The following is a 17,481-nucleotide window of genomic DNA, read 5'->3' as shown; positions in this document are numbered from 1 at the left end:
CCTTAGAGTGTAACAGGAAAACTCACTCTGCTAAACTAGAAGATGCTGTCAATGTGATTGTATCATCGCATTTGTCACAATGGCCAAGAATTTGTTTCAAGGTAACCACAGACACACATGAGATTTTAACCCTGTGTAGCAGAACATGCCATGTTCTTATATTCTCAGCAAGAAACAGTATATGATGGTCTACTCTAGGGAGTTTCTTCAAGCCACGTGGACTCTTTCCAAGGTTTTCCATCAGACAGTCTAATTGAGACCCACCCCCTTTCCTGAGATCATCCTTCCTCAGACGCAACTCCCCTGTCCCACAGAAATAAAACACTTCCACCAGCCAGGATGGCAAGACCACATTCTGTTTAATAACAACTCCATAAAGGACTGTACATGCTATTTTGAGCTACCTCCCCTATGTGGTTGCTGCCACATACAGGCATGGAGGTGTATAATGCCATACAGTTTCCTAAGTCTATATGTAGTGTGTGTACATGTATGTATGTGTATGTATTTGTATATGTGTGTATTTATATATATATATATCTTCGTAGAAGTGTTATCTCATAAGTCACATTATCAAAACATGCGAAGTATATTCAACAAAACTTTTCAGGCAAACATGTTTTGGAGCTGGAAGACCAAAGGCAAATAAATCATCGTTAAGGGCTAGGTAGGGATGAAAGCTTACAATAGTGGACCTCTTCCTCTTTTCGTTTTACTTCCATTCATTCCATACTTTCCCACCAAACATTAATGCATCTCTGTAAACACTAATTTGAAAGAATACAAATAATCACCATGCAGCCTTCTCCCCACAGAAAATGTGTACAGACTGGTCTTAAAATTGCTTTGCTGCAACTTCCACTGTCCCATATGCTCGTGATAAAGCAGTTTCAGAAACTAAGAATACAATAACTGGAGCCCCAAACCTTTACTTACTTTTAAACATGCTCCAGGAATGCATTCCCCGTGACACCCCAGAGTCCCATCAACCACCCTTGCATCTCCCAGATCCTCAGTCTGGACCCTCCTATATATGAAAAGAAATAAATTATGTTCCCTGTGAAATTACTTCTGAGTTCCTACCATGTTGTCTAGGGATTCTCAGAGACCTCCAATAATCCACAATATCCACAAACCAGAGAAGAGAAAATGAAGCCAAACAAGAATATATGCCTGCGAAAGAGCTCTTGGCTTGCTACATTGCTCACATGCAATATCCAAAAAGAAGTGAAGCCCACCTGCATTTGCCCCATGGAAGCTCAGCAGAGCTTTAGAAAAGGGTTCCTAACCTTTTAACCTCCAACATATCACTGGAGTTCCATGCCTAATGAAAATGAATCCAGCAAACTAGTAAATATGTACTAGATGATTTTATCTCATTACAAGTAAATCTTCGTTCACATATTCTTGTTTCCAACATGGAGAAAATCCATTTTAGATGTTTTTGTCTGACTAGCACAGACATTTGCTCCCTTAGGGAAAAGCAGAAACAAGACCAGCACATGCAAAACATCCCCAGTAAAAACAGATAACATTCTTTTTACATAACACTGCAACTCCTCTGTTCTTAGAAGACAGCAGCTACCACTCATCAGTACATAAGTTCTTTGACATCTGCACTGAGAGACTTCTTACTTGAACAAGTTTTCATAACTTGAAGAATCAAGTCTCCACAGTTTTAGTAAACATACTCTTTCTCAGAGTCCTGGACTGACTAATTTTTTCCAATTCCAGCATTGTGTATCTGCACTGACAAAAAAAAAACAAAACAAAACAAAACAAAAACCAATCCACCACCTTTTTCTCTTGGTCCATCTTATGGACCAACAACAGACATTTATAGAGCTTCTCTTGATTACCAAAGAGAAGATACCACTTTTTTTCCCTATTTTGGGGAAAAAAGTAAATAGACCCTTATGCTGTAATGCAGGTCTCCTGTGTCCATTTCTTAACATAATAACTATCTGTCCTCTTGCCCACCCCAGTTAATTCTTGCTCAGGCTTCTAGATGCATTCTGAGATGAAGAAAGACATTGCTCTGACACAGATGTCAAGTTTTACTCTTCTGTTCCTGTGCAGATTCACTACTATTTAGTCTGCTAAACAACTGTCATACAGAAGAGGCACCTGATGTTGACTTTGCAGCCTGCATTCATATTTGAGACTGTGCTTTAATGACTGTAGGCTGTGCTACACATACGTTTAGTTCTAATAGGCACTACTTTACTAACATGTTCCCTGTTTATTTTTTCCTTTCCCTGAGCCATGGCATAGCAATCTTTCCCTGTCAGATTACTACAGGGGAGCGGAATCAAATTCACAATGAATCTGTTACTTATATTTTTCTAGTTTTAAGTTGGTGTTGCTGATAATCTCAGTATTGGAATGGGTTTCATTTCTATTTCCTTTCTTGTTCTTCTTGGGGGAAAAAAAAAAAAAAAAGAAAAAAAAAGTCAAACAATTAGTTTAAGGGAAATGGTGATTTGTTTATAGAGTTGCCTGAACAACAAACAAGGGATATTCCATCCAGAAAAAAATGTTTCACCAAGTGAAACAATAAAAATTGCTGAAACTCTTTTTTTAATAGGGAACTGAGTTCATTTTCATTGGTGCCAGTTCCTGAGCAGCCAAATGAATGTTAATACTCATGCTTCTTAGGCAGCAGAAGCATAAAGTTGTTGGAGAGGAAAGGCAGGAAGCATGACAACTTCCTTTGGCAGCTTAGACTTGTCATGGAGATACAATTTCAAAATGGACTTTTACAGTTTACCTAACCTGATATAAATGCCAGATGCTGAGAATAATGCTCATTCTCCATCTGCTCACAGCTGTTCCCTCTTCCCTTTTGCAGTAGAGTATAAAGGTTTGTTGTGGGGTCAGCTGTCTATCAGTATCTGTACAAGGGCTGTGGGAGGTGAGTACAATCAGGGCAGACGGCTGCTTCCTTCACAGCATCTCACCGTTTTATCATCTTAAAGTTATGGTTAAATTCTGTTCTCTGCTTTAACCTTACCATGAAAGATGATTTAAAGTCTTAAAGGGGTAAGAGAGAAAAGGGAAGTGGGTGACTTGTCAGCGGTTTCCCAGAAGTTGCTGACTTAGAAGCACAGAAACTGAAGAAGCAGATTGACTTCTCCATCCCAGAGTGTGAGGTAATGGGGTTGAAGAAAACTCAAAAAGCTTGTGAAGAGTGCTTAAAATGTGTCTATAAAGAAAAAATTATGTAAGCTTCTCTTGTATGGTTTTTGCCTTTAAGGTTTGGACCAAACAAGCAAAATTGTTGAGTCACTGTAATCCCAGGGCCCTGAATGGAAGGAACTCATCCTGTGAAACACAGCAGGATCTGTAGATCTCATATGACTGAATTGGATGGGTGCGGTCCAGAGCTGCCTAAACAGGGGCACTCCATTGTATCTTAGGTAAAGTAAATAAGATCTGCCCTCCCTCTAAGTCATAAGACAACAGGAACAGGAGCACTAGCATTATGTCATTTCTGATGCCATCACTGAAAAGAAGCAAGGGGAACAATTAAGCAATAATCTGACATTCATCAAATTACATCAATGGTCATAAAGGGAAGATTAACAGCTGCTAGGAAGGTAGAGGCCCAAACCAATGACTTAGTAGTTCTAAGGTGCCTTGCTTTCCTAGCCACTTTCTTTGATCAAGGCTTTAGCATAGAATATTCATGTACCACTTAGTAATTCCTTACATCCCCCTCAACATGTAAGCGAGCCAGAAACTATGCCTTAGAGATGAAACATGCTCATCTCCGATGTTCTGAGGTAGTCACTTTTCATGCATTATTAGGGCAGCCCAAAGCTGCTGGTTCCAGCACTTGTTCCAAATCTTAATATAACAAATCTGCCAAGATTTTGCCAATCTGATGTTCTTATTTCTCCCCCATTCCATTGTCTGGGTTTAAATCAAGCAGTATAATTGATCAAAAATAAGCAACCCTGACAATAGATCAGGTATACTCAGCTTACATTTCCTTACTATTTTCAGCCTCACTGTTCAATCTGCACTCTGAGTACTTGGCTGGACACTGTACAATTCATCCACCCTCACCAGGATAAAGAAGTGGAAGCCAAATTTTGCTCACAGAGCACCTGTGCCTTCCATATGCTTCAATAGGTAACTATATAATGATGGCTTTTTTGGAAAATGTGCTTTAGGTTCCAGGTAACTCTCTGATAGAGGATACATACAAGCAGCAAGCCTATTACATAAGAAAAGGCCAGGTTATACAAACCTTTCACTTGTATTCAAATCACCTTTCCAGTTCAGCTCTGGATGCTTACTCAAGTAGCAAGTGATTATGGGTGGCCTGCTATCTCCAGCCAAGTTCCTTTCAATTAGAGAAGCAGATACATTTATCATCTGGATTGTGGAGAGGTTGTGAAAAATAGCCTTTTTCATCTTTCAGAAATAGGCTGGAATTTCATTCACAGACAGTCATGACCTTTATGAAAAAACTTTATAGAGTGTCGTAAGCTTTAAAGTTTTCACAGAGTACTCCTCAAACTCATTAGACTGCACAAAGAATGAGTCTATCTACACATTTCTAGAGATCAGGTTATGAAATTATACAGCATATATCTTATTCAACAGAGTCTAGAAAACTCTAGATAGGTTTTCCCTCACTATTGAAATCCACAGAATTTTCCATAAGTCCAATTCTTGTTTTTTTCACATTTTTCCCTATGTGGATATTTCCCTGTCATTCCCTCGCATGGAGGAAAATGTACATCTTTTAGACACTGATTATATGCCTTATTAAATGCCACAGTATAAAAAAAAAGAAAAAAGCCATAGACAATATGACCCACTTGTCTCAGTCACATAGACAACATGGAAAGATAATCTGAAGCTTCTCTGAAACACTGTGAACCATCCGTATTAGTTCTGGAGAGGCATATGAGAAAAAAGCAACAAACCACTCAAATCTTCTCCCACAAAGAAACTTCCCAGACTATTCTGTTTCCCTGAAGGTTTGTTTTTTTTTTAGGAAGTAACAAAAGACTAACACTTCCTCATTTGTCCTCTGCTGAGGTACCCTTGGCACTTGCACTGTCCCCTGCTCTGGTTAGTGTGATTTCCTGGCCCTGATCCACAACTAGATCAAAGCCAGTTCAGGAAAATGAGCTAGCAGAGACCCTGAAAGAACTGTTAACAAGTGCTGCTGCCCAAGGGAAGTTAGCACTTGAATGTGTAAACATCTGCACAGAGAAATTGAAAGTCCATCATTCAGGAGAAGAGCTACTTCCTACGACAGATTTAAGAAAGCCCAAGGAAATTGACTAAAAAAAAAGGGTCACAAAAGTTTTTATCTCTTACCTACACCAAATTATCAATCTAACTTAAAAATCCCAGAGGTCTTTTCCTTTAGAAGAACAACAGAGAGGGAAGACATCCTCTTGAAATGGTCAGGGCTGGAAAGACCTGGGAGTTCTTAGACTTCCCTCTTCATACAGCTGCCAATGTGAGAGAAAGCTGAGTGGGATAAAGTTTTACCTGAGAGTCCCATTTGTATTTTTCATAATTCCTGGACATAGGCTACTTTGCTTGCCAGGAGCTGTCTGAACTCTGACGTCTGATGATGCTATTTTGGTCACATTTCACTCTCCTTAGACATTCTTGATGAGTCTAAAGCTGAATCAGGAAGTGAGCACGTATCATTCTCCTGTAATCCAAAAATACAAGCCTGAAGAGGAGGCAAAGAATAGACAAACACTTGATGAACTGAACAGAGTAGGTATGAATCAGAGAAAGTAGGAAGTGATGCCCCTAGCACAGTATGGCAGCGTCCAGGCAAATTCCTCCCTCTAGCTCATCAGATCTAGTATCCCATCTAAACCCACGCTTTGCTGATGCTTCATTCCTAGAGATATTGCAATTAATACTCAACATGTGTAATTTCCACTGTTCTGTTCAGCCCTCTAGCAAAATCAATAGCCTTGTACAATTTTTTTTCTTTTATTTCTGTTCCCATTTGTTTCCTGGTGAAAGCTTAAGAGAAGACAGTTTTTTAGTTACCTTACAAAGTCCTTTCCCTTCAAAAGGAGGTCCATAGAAACATAGTGAGGAACTGTGAGAGACCAAATTCCCACTAGTCAACAAACTGTAATTTTTTTAACATAAAAAAGAAAGAAAAAAAAACCAGAACCCCAAAAAATAGAAAAAATTTGTAAAATCAGCTTTCTCCACTCCTAAAAAAAGAGCAGAGATGGGGCAAAAGAAACAGACCAAGCTTTGACTGTTATTTACATTGTCTGAAGGTAGGAAAACAAAAGAAAAAAATATATATATTAGCAAGGAGAAGAAAGAAATAGGAAGAAACTTTGTCTCTAGCCCCTTTCCTCCGTCTGTGTTTGGCACTGCAGAAGGAGTGGCAGAAATGGGAAAGGTGCAGTATTTATAATAAGTAACGACGGGAGAACAGGCCTTCACCACTACTAACTGCTTTTTTAGGAACACTTAAACAGCAATATAAAAAGTTTTTTTTTAAAAAAGCAACAACTGAAAATTCCAGCGTAAACTGGAAATCTGTGATCTCATAGCTGTACATGCTATTCCTGGATCTGCAGACTCTCTTGGTCTGCCAATGTTGCTGGCAAAGGAAAAGACATAAGGATGCTGCAGCAGCACCAAGATGGACATGTTCTCAAGCCCCCCACAAGAGTCAGCTCTTGGTGACTGACTCAGTAGCTGACAAAGTCCTTGCTACTGGTATTCGGTGCCCAATGCCAAAAGGACACAGCATTCCTGCCAGCTCCTGGGAAGATAGAAATGTCAAAGAGAGAAACAAATAAATTAAAGTCTACAAAGAAACCAAAGCGTGAGTATCTCAGAGCAGGGTTAGATACATATCTGCACTCATTCCTCCATGCCACAGTACAGCCATGCACACAGAGCCAGGCCATCTGTACTGCAGCACAGCCCATGCCCATGGAGCGCAGTCTGTATCCACTGAGCCTACAATTTCATATCAAGGTGCTATTGAGGATCTGGTTACACAGTGAATCCTTCATCTCAGTACAGTCTGTATTGAATACAGCCTTATTCTCTGTAGCAGCCACAATCACTATACTAGTGCAATCTATATTTGTAAAGCCATATCTTCATTTTAAAACAGTCTATATTCATATATTCTATCAAAAACATCATGTCCACAAAGCAATATCCATTCTGCCAGAATGGATTCTAGCCACAAAGCCACTCCCTATATCAAGCCTATTGCATCAGCCATATCCCTATACCAGAAGAGTTTGAATCCAGAGCCAAGACTTTGTATTTAAAAGATTTAGAAATGATTTACCAATCCAGATCTCTCCAAGCACCTCAGGTGCATTGCTCAGAGCAATGAAAATTGAAAATATGTGTCCATTGTAGAGGGAAAGAAGAGGTCTTCGTGTGTCAATCACTTTGAGATTTTCCTCTTGTTTAAAAAAATAATTAAACGTCAGAAACTGAAAGTGTGTCTGCTTGGAAGTATGGGGAGCTGGAGAGAATAATCCCTGTCATTTCATTCCTTGCCACCCCACTCTTTTTTCAGCAGTGATGAGAATTTCACAAAAACCATCAGTTGTTTGTTTCTCCCTCTTCCTCATCAAAAGACTGCACCCCAGAAGAGGTAACATCAGAGACTTTGCGGCTCAGCGCAGCATGTTCCATCTCCTCTCGAGGAGACAGTGATTCCAGGTCCCGGCATACTACATCATCTTCCTCTGGAGAGGGCTTCTTGTTTAGGAGAGGAGCCTTCTCCAGCCGTGGGTTCCCATTATCCTCAAGGTGGTCCTCCATGTAAGTGCTGGATTCAGCGCCACTTCCACCCTGCGCAGTCTGCAGAGGCCACACATGGACCAGCCCCGTGCTCTGGATGAAGTTTTGCTCCTGCTGCTGTTGCTGCAGCTGTTGCTGCAGCTGTTGCTGCTGGAGAAGGCTGCTCTGAATCAAAATACTTTCCTGAAGGTTTGTCTGCGATTCATCAAAATTCTGGCCCAAGTAGGAGCCAGTTGCAGGGGAAGCAATGAGGGACTGATCGCTGGCCTCCCAGGCATCAGATGAACCTAAGCAATACATGCCCTGTGAGACGTAGGAATGAGGCCAGCTATCATACTGCGTCTGGGCCATGTGCTCTGCAAGAAAAGAAGGGAAACAAAACATAGTTAGACAGTGTAGACCAAGCTGGTTCATTCAGATAGCTTGGGTGTCTGTACATAGTACTGTATAGGGCAACATGGATAAATCCTTTACAGGGGAGGAGAGCAAAGATGAAAGGCAGTTCTAAGCAGCAGGCATAGGAACCTCATTACATCCACAAGAGACTGCAAGAGTTGGTGGCTTTCCAGTCGTGCCCAACAAGCCAAAAAAACTGGGCTTTGGAGCCTCTCTGTTAATGTTAGATTCTTTGGATAACAAACAGGTGATGGCTTTCTTTGATTGCAGCCCTGGAATTTGAGGCTACAGAACGAAAAAGGGCAAGTGGAAAGAGAGCAACACAATACCAAGACTGAAAGAGAGGTTTTTCAAGATTAGCAAGAGGTGCTGGAGCTCACCTTGGCTCTCCATTAGTTCCTGATAATTCTCAGAGTAGTTGCCCGCTGGATTCTCCTGATTTGAGTTTACACTCACATCCTCACCATCCATGGAGGACCAGGCCATGAGAGTCGCCTCTGATATAGCAAATTGCTCCATCACTCCTGTGCCAAAGGAGACACGGACAGAGAGCAGAAATGTGTGAACATCTTCATCCCTTATCCCCCTTTTTAACCGCATCTCCTGGTCCCACTGCTCCATTCTAGTTCTACTTCAGCAATGCCCATCACTCACAGATGGCTCCTGCCCTCCCCAGTTTGCATTCCACTGGAATATTCTAATTACAGTCTCTCATCTCCATCTGCCATATGAACCACCCAGAGGTTCTCCTGAGTATGTTTATCAGGTTTCTGCACATTATATCAGGGATTCTGCTCTGGAACATCCCAACTAACCCAATTCTCATGCAAAAAAAAAAAATCAGAGCTACCTGCAAGGAACCGGGCCTCCTTTTCGCCGTCACTCAGGTCTGAGTAGGCGTCAGCATCTTTGCGTGCCGTCTCGTGCGTATGTTGCTGCTGCTGGCTGTTACCTTTACCCCAACCTTGCCACTCAATCATGTGAGCCACACGGCCTTGGCCCATAGCCGTTGGCTTTGTGACATGGTCCTTCATGCTGCGGGATATCCCTAAGGGACCAGACATTAGAAAACAAGGAAGGGCTATTACACAGTTCCAGAGCTGTCTGCCATGCTGTTTTTCTCTCTTGGAAGTGAGATTTCTCCTCTCCTTTCCTGACTAGGTTCAGGCCTTGGGTTGGGTGGGCTGGGATGTATCCCACCTTTCACTGTATCCCTCTCCAGGAGAGTTTCTCCACCTTTTCTTGGACTAGTTCTCAGGGGGAAAAGAGAAACCCCAAATATGAAAGGCCATTTCCTTCCTTGCCTAGAATCCATTTAGAACAGAGTTGAGCATGAGTGGTGAAACCTGGAAGTGAACAAACTAAGAAATAGAAAATGGGGTTAAACCCAAGACAGTTTGAGGGAATACAAATGAAGATGTCAGAGCTGGGGTGCATGGTGAGAAGCAAAATTTGCTCTTTGAAAGTGCAACAGCTAAGAGATTTATATATCTAGAACTGTGGTCGTGGAACTACTCTAAGGCCTAGAGTACGCATGAGTCAGAAGAGAGCAGTTGGGAAAGCAACAGGGAGCTATGGGAAGAGGCAGAAAGGCTTGTGGAGAGAAGCTGCCAAAGATAAACCCAAGTTTTAAGGACCTCACCAGAGAAAGATGATTTAGCCAAAGCCCCAATCCCATAAGCATTGGAGTTACGTTTCAGCTTGGGGAGGATGGAGGTTGTATCTTCCATGGAGAGCTGAAAAGAAAGAATATGAAGAAATGATATACAGGAAGGAGAAAATAAAGTGAATGGAAATCAGTTCAACAATTTCAGAAGGTATGGGAAAGACGAAGAGCAGAAGCAAGCAATAAAAAGACAACAAAACAGAGGATGGAAAAATTAGAGGCTATTTAACTAATATTAGATATTGCATAACTGTGGTACTGAATGAGGTAAGGCCAGTGGCAAAGGCAGAATCAGGCTGCGAGAAGCTTCCCTTTGGCTGCTTCCAATCCTCCATGGACATGCTGCCCTGTTCCAGCTCTTTATTTGAAAGGCAATGCATGGTTGATGGACAATTCAGGAAGCTTACAATGGAGAGCTGACAATGTGATAAACAAAACACACAAATATGCATCACATCACAGATATTATTTCATGCACTGGTTTCAGTATTTACTTCTTCTTGTATACATAGTTTACATAGTCTTAAAAATGAATGTGACTTTATCAGTGTATTCTTCATTCATTCTAGTATAGAAATGAGATCTACAATTTTACTAAATTTCCTTTACTCTCTTCTCTGTGTTCATCATCAGTCTCTGAATAACAAGTACAGGCAGCAGTCACAAATATCACAGAACACAATCTCTCAAGATGAATCCAATAGTCTCCTCTAAAGATGCTGGGCATTGCATTTGAGATCATTTTTTCATAAGGGCTAAACAAGCATTGCTTCTGCTCTTCATTTCAAGTCCATCATGTTCACACTGGGCATCCAAGCACAAATATATTCAAAAGTAGTGACCATGATGGGAAGTTTTAAATCCTGACACAAAGCAACTATTCAGTCACAGGCACAGGCCTCAAGAAAACCGAGAGGTGCAGTAAGTAAGCAGTAAAGTACTTAGAGGCAAAGAAAAGTAATGTAAAGATACTGAACTGCATGTAATCTCTGCCAATTGCTAAGCTAAGAAAGGTAAGTTTCTCTGAAAAGTGAGTGTATATGCAGCAATTGAGGCATCCTGTAACTTTGCAGCCACACGTGTGTATGTAACACGTGAGCTGAAGCTATCAGGAAGTGAAGGAAGAGTAAAAATTGAGAGGTGTAGTGGAGAACATAGTCCTTGTTTCATGATCCATCTCTTTTGATGGTAAAGCTGGTTAAAGAATGTCAGGCTATGCTAATTCTGGTCATTCCATCCTAGGTTCATTACCTGCCCATTTGTTTCAAAATGAGCCACCTCATGAAAATGAACTAGAATAGAAAGTATCTGCAGGTGGTCTCTACCACTCCAAGGCTGGACAGCTATGGCATGAAGGCAAGAATGAAAAGAAAGAGAGGAAAACTCATAAGCCAGCTTTGACATCAAGGTATACAGAATGTACACAGAATTACACTGAGGAAGAGAAAGAGGCACTTTGAGAAACCAGAGTGCCATGGATTCAGAGTGGGTTGGAAAAATCAGAAATTGCAAATAAGGAAATTGTCTTCTATTATCTTTAAGGAAACACGACTATGTGTACCTTGCTTTCAGCTAGGCAGAAGCGCAGTGAGGAAAAATCTGACAAACTTATTCTGGACAGTTGCCGCAATGCACTGCAATTTTCCCACAAACATTTTCTCTAGCTGAGCCTAGGCAAAAGTCCCAAGCTATAAGTGCCACAATGAATGAGCTGTCAGTAGAATGAGGATTGGTTAAAAAACTACGTCCCCTCGTTATTAAGTGACTTAAGTGCTCTCAAATCACAGAAAACTTTTTAAACTTTTGAAAGCATCAGGATTTTGAAAATGCTTACACTACCAAAAATGCATCCCTAATTCTACCTTTCGAAGTATCAAACTATCAAAGCTAATCTATTTGAACACCTTTTTTAATCTATAGAGCAGAATATTTTGGTAGCAATAATGAACACTATTCCCTTTTCAGGATGCTGGTTTTATATTAGTGGGGGAAAAAAAAAACATGTTTTTTTATGGTGTAGGTATTAAGAGCAACAGGGAACATATATTATTAAAATGTTTGCTTGTTTCTTCTTCTACTTGTTAACTGAAGTTAACTGGTTCTGACCGTTTCCCTCAGGGGACCGTAAAAATTGCCTTACTTCTATATACAGCTGAAAATGATAAAATACACTTCCTACAAACTCCTGAAAAAGATCAAATGATGCTCTAATTAAAGACTATGGATTTTTAAAACACGCTAGGTATACTTCCCTTTTTATCTAACAGTGTCCAGAAATCTCACAAAGAGAACATCAGAAATGACACATATTTGTCTCAAAAGGAGAAAGGCAAGATAATGGCCAGATCTAAATACCCGCCAGACAGCAAAAGCAAACAAAATTTCAGCAGCATCCTGTGAATCTTAAACAACGCTCAGAATTTCAGTTAAGACTTTCAAAACATGTTTCCATGTCATGTTTCCATCATCACTGCCACTATATCCTATGACTAGAAATGTGAACAGTAGTATGGCACACACTCACATTGATACCATCCCAGGAGAAATCTGTCCGTGTTTGCTGAAGAAAGCAAAAAAGGACATCGTGTTAGTGAAACAAACAAGCTGCAAATTGTCATGCACCTCTCTAGTAGTTAGTGATAATTAACAGCCTCTATTTTACCTGGGGAATTAAACAATGTGTCTTTCAATCTGACTTCACTCATAGAATAGAATCATAGAATCGCTCAGGTTGGAAAAGACCTTAAAGATCACCAAGTCCAACCACAACCTAACCGTACTACCTTAACTTTAACAACCTGCTGCTAAATCACATCCCTGAGCACCACATCCAGACTGGTTCCTTGCTGTTGATTGTGGTGTCTGTAGTGCCATGGTGCTTGAAGGTATACAAGTAAACATGATGATAAACAGTCTAAGGGAGAGAGAAATACAAACACCTTTTGCTAAGACTCCCCTTCTAACTTCTTTGCTAAATAACGCGACACTGGCAACCTTGTGTGGGTGGTGCATCCCTCCGAGGCTAACACAAGGAGGAGCCACACTACCTATGTATTCTTAGCATAATATAACAAGTTACAGACTGATTTTCTCCCAAAATTATTTTCTCTTGTAATCTTTCAGTTTGTCCACTCTGATCCAGTTTTTATTTGCAAACCAGATCCATTTTCCTTACCGGTCAGTACAGTAGCAATTCATAGAGCATTTCCCTCAGCTGGGAGGGCTCACATCTCAACATCTTGGTTTTGTGATGTGAGCACGCAGGAAGATTTAGATGAATAAATTTTAGTCATAATAACTATTCCTACGAACATAAATGATCCATGAGATAGAGTTCATGTTCAATGAGTTATAGATCTGTGTTAAACTTCAACTGAGTTTTCCATACAAGGTTGTGCCCCACAATTTCTATCAGGATTTCATAAAACTCCCAGTTTCTTAGAGCCGCGTTCCAGTGTAATAAGGAAATAAAATACCTACATGCTGGCACTTCATCAGATTATCTAAACTGTATGTTATTTATGAACATTATCTGTGATTTTCAAAATGTTATTTGTTTGAAACAGTTTAATATTTTTACTAATCATGACTGCCTGCCCTGAACCTTACCGAGCTGAAAATTCAGGTACCTAAGTTGCACTAATTCAGAACAGGAAATGAGTCAGACATTGAGGTACTAAATGGTAAATCAATTGGCAGTGAATTACTAGTGAATAAATTCCTAAATATCAAAATGGAGACAAACACATTTCTTCAAAACATGGTATGGCTGTAGAGCCATGGTGTTGAGCATTTTAGTAAATCCATCATTCAAGGAATGCAGACCTACAGGTTTGCCACAACTGCCACAGTTTTATTCATATTCTATCTACCCCAGTTGTCAGTGGTTAAAAGTACTTTCATTTGCAACTCTTACTCACTCTAGATAATCTATACAGAATGACTCAACTCTATTCTAAACAAACCAAACTGCATCCTTGGGTGTGTATTAACACTCTTGTCCTCTCCGAGATGATCCCAGTGATGCACAGCACACATTTCTGAACACAGAAGGAACTGAAATTTTTCAATCTCCTTGGATAAGTGTATCTGGGACAAGCACTCACCTCAGTGGAAGGACGATGGAAGCTGCTGCCATGTAGTGAACTGGTGCTGTCCATATTGATTTGGTCCACATCTTTCAGTCCCTTCCAGTCTACTGCAATCACCTCGTTTCCTGTGGGAACACATCCAGTCAGGCTTCCAATTGTCTCTACAATGCATTTTAGCATTCTTAAGTCAAGTCAGTTTAGCATACAGGAGAATCACTGACCTTAAGACAACAGTAGCCTTAAACCAGACCTGATTTTAATCAGATCGCCTGTACATCATCAACTACTGCATTTCACACAAATGTCCTCATGTGAAGTCAAGTCATTTGCATTGTTCTTAAGCAGAATGTAAGCTTGGCTAAACCATAGCTCCCCAGAATAAAAGAATCTAGTCATGATGTCTGACTGAGAAATAACCAATTCTTTTTGATATTCTGTTTCATTATTAAGCTTTCGTCACTTAAAAAGGCGTTTCTCCTCTCTAGTTTGAATTGGTTTGGCTTCAATTTAGAGGCGCTGTCCCTGCTTTGCCTTTCTCAGCAAGATTAAAGAGTTTTTTAATACCTGTCATTACATTTCAGAAAAGTTATTCATTCACTTGATTTTCTTCTTGATAAATTAAACAGACTGAGATCCTTAGGTTTCTTATTGTATAGCATCTTTCCATCTCTCTGCATCTTTTTTTAAAAAGACATTTTTTAGTTCTTCAAAACACAGACATGAAAGAGTGCACAGTACTGCAGGACTGCTTGCACCCATTCTGCTGAAGGTAAAAATGACTAACCCATTGTATCAAAAACTTGCAGCAGATTCTCACGTTCAGCTACTGGTTCACTGTGATCCCTGTGCTTTCTGCACAGCTTTCTAAGATTTTCAACCATTCAAAGGCAGTCTGTGCTGCCTGATCTTAGAGGCACTTTAATACAACTTAAAAGATCAAATTAAAATAAATATTAATAATATAAAATTAATAAAATTGAAAGAATAAAGACAAAAAAATTACTATAGACTTAATTTTAATATAAGTGAAACTAAATCTGAGTAGTAACACACTTCAAGTAGCCAAGGAAAAAAGATTTCTCCATATGACTGCTCTGTCCATTTGGCTATCCACTGATCTTTTTATTGCACCATCCTTAAACTCTGTTTAAAAATATTTTATTCCCTTATCCATGTCATGGAGTAGAAGACCGTGTTACATTTAAAACTGAGCTTTTGGAAATCTAGAAAGAAGGACAGCTCCTACAATGATAATCGATTCCTGGATCAATTGAGCAATCTCTATTCTATTTAAAATAGATGCTTGTGGATGTGAATGGTGCTATTTTCGACAGCTTTCAACTTTTTAGTTGATCTTTGCTTGCTTCACCACAGATGTATGAAGACCCACTTGCTTGTCCTAGCAGCTCTGGCATGTCTACACTGGTTCGCCACCACCAGATCTTCTGACAGGCAAGAGGTGTTGTGCAATACCCTTCCCTATGCAGGCCTGTAAGAGGCATGGAGAAGCCTGAGGCACACTCATCAGCTAGATTCAAAACGCAAAAATATTAATTTGGTATGTTAAAAAAGGATAAGCATGGTGAGCCAAAAAAACAGCAGAAAGCAAACGTTACTTGATTTAGCGACCACAACACCTCGCATCTCATCACTTCCTAATGTGTAAGATCTCTCTTTCTAAGAGAATCAAATCATATTTTCCCCATCACACTCGAATTATGTTTCTCTTTATCAGGATAATTGGAATTGAGTGCTTTAATAGTATCCCCTATGTGCTACTGACTAGGCTGAACAAAGCAGAAGCTATTCAGAGAACTTAAAAGAAAAAAACATTCCTGTACCGTCTGCTACAAAGCTGTGCATCAGAGGTCAGACCCAAACAGATTTCAGGAGGAGGCAGGATTTGGCTATAATGAGCACAACTACCCTTCAATGCTGTGATCACCTTGACTAATTTTCCTAGCAAGTACATGAATGTATTTTTCCTTACTGAGTTCCCTTACTTATTTCTAATTGCAATTACTATTAACCGTGATCAATTCATGTGCTACAACTGTACAATTTTGTGTTAAATTCTGATCAGTTTATTTAGCTTCAGACTGCAGGCATACTTCTTTGCAGGCATGTTAGATTGTGTGATAATAGCCCACCCGCACACCCACAAAGGAGCACAGAGAGACAAGGTCAGAACAGAGAGCCCAAATAGAGCACCTGAACGTTACTGAAAATGAAGTTGGACTTGTTGGTGAGGGATCTGTACCAGCATTTGGCTGGGGCTGCAGCCTTGAAGGCTTATATGTCTGGGTGCCAGCAACTGTAGATACCAGGATCCAGACACAGCCACTGCATAGACTGTGCAGCCCAGCTGAACGTGGGCAGGAGGAGCTGAGGAATCAACAGAGGTGCGTGACAGTCTGACAGCGGAGTCAGGAGTAGGAGTGAGAGCCCACCTCTACTTGCTGGGACCAGGTTGCCTCTTCTTGTGGAGGCAGATTGCTTCTTTGCTCCATCAGCACCCAGTCTGTCACACAGAAGGGGAGGCTTGGGGCTGTCCTGCTGCAGAGATGATGTACGCAGTCAGCGATGCTGGAGAAGCAGGAGACACTACCACTATGGAGCAAAAGGCAGCAATGCAAAAGCCTTCATTACAGGCTTTAAACAGCAGTGCCAAGGCTGTTTTATCTCCACTTATCCTCAGTCTCATTCCTGTACGTTCAGCTGTTGTTGAGTACAGTGCTGCGGTGCGACTGCAAATCTCGACATCCTGGCATACAGTTCAAAACGGGCTGCAGTGCTGTTCTGAAACCGTACCACAAAGAGACCTCAAACACAAAGAAATCAACCTCAGGGAGTCAGGTGCTCAGTAGATGTGACTTAACGGCCTCAAAGTTTGGCACAGACACTCAATTTTTTTATCTCAGTATTGCTTATACACTGATGATTTCCATGAAGTGTTAGACTGTGGAAAATATTATTTTGGCAAATGGTGGCATCAAGTAGTTGAACTGAATTATCATCAAACTATCATTTGTCTCAAAGTCCATGCTTGCTCTGTAGTAGTAGAAGTAAAAGCCCATAAAATGTATTTATAGATTGAATAATTACTGAAAATTCTTGGTCCAAACAGTTTCACAGATACTAAGAAAGATTTTAGGAGAGAATACCTCTTTAATATCTACAAAATGTTTTGCAAGACAAAAATATATAAATATCTGCTCAAGTGTTACAACATCACACACTGTGGTAGAAAAGGAAGTCTCTGGACTCTAATTGGCGTTGAGCCTGGGGCAATGTTACTTCCACTTACTGAAAGTAGGAAAAGTTTAGCGGTGGGTTGTTTTTTTCAATTCTGCTAGAAACAGCCAGAGCAACATTAATACATAGACATGAAAAATCAAGTTCTGCTCTGACAGATGGAAGGAAAGAAACAGAAAATCTGGAAGAGACATGGACAGCAAAGCAGGAAAAGGGAAACTAAAAGTAGCACATTATAATGAGTACGGTTTTTATCTGACCTCATCAACATCTTTCTCCCTTCAATTA

At 40.3% G+C, this 17,481-nt stretch overlaps 1 protein-coding gene across 5 annotated transcripts in view; it reads right to left on the bottom strand.

The window, feature by feature from the left end:
- Positions 1–335: 335 nt before the first annotated feature.
- Positions 336–17,481, bottom strand: part of FAM131B (family with sequence similarity 131 member B) — a 51,577-nt gene continuing 34,431 nt past the window's right edge. For 2 of the 5 annotated variants that reach the window (XM_052701608.1, XM_052701607.1), the window contains exons 2-7: positions 13,954–14,063; positions 12,372–12,407; positions 9,824–9,917; positions 9,032–9,229; positions 8,562–8,705; positions 336–8,141 (exon numbers count right to left, since the gene is read on the bottom strand). In XM_052701608.1, the coding sequence (XP_052557568.1) occupies positions 7,585–8,141; positions 8,562–8,705; positions 9,032–9,229; positions 9,824–9,917; positions 12,372–12,407; positions 13,954–14,007 (1,083 nt within the window). In that variant the 5' untranslated portion in view covers positions 14,008–14,063 and the 3' untranslated portion in view covers positions 336–7,584. Of the gene's footprint in view, positions 8,142–8,561; positions 8,706–9,031; positions 9,239–9,823; positions 9,918–12,371; positions 12,408–13,953; positions 14,064–15,328; positions 15,427–17,481 lie in introns of those variants that run through there. The other 3 variants (XM_052701606.1, XM_052701609.1, XM_052701610.1) reach the window with 3 other exon arrangements.

This window comes from Tympanuchus pallidicinctus, unplaced genomic scaffold (assembly GCF_026119805.1).
Source record: "Tympanuchus pallidicinctus isolate F22 unplaced genomic scaffold, pur_lepc_1.0 scaffold40, whole genome shotgun sequence".
Lineage (NCBI taxonomy): Eukaryota > Metazoa > Chordata > Aves > Galliformes > Phasianidae > Tympanuchus > Tympanuchus pallidicinctus.
The sequence above is the reverse complement of the archived record's forward strand: the minus strand, read 5'-3'. Positions and strand labels throughout refer to the sequence as shown.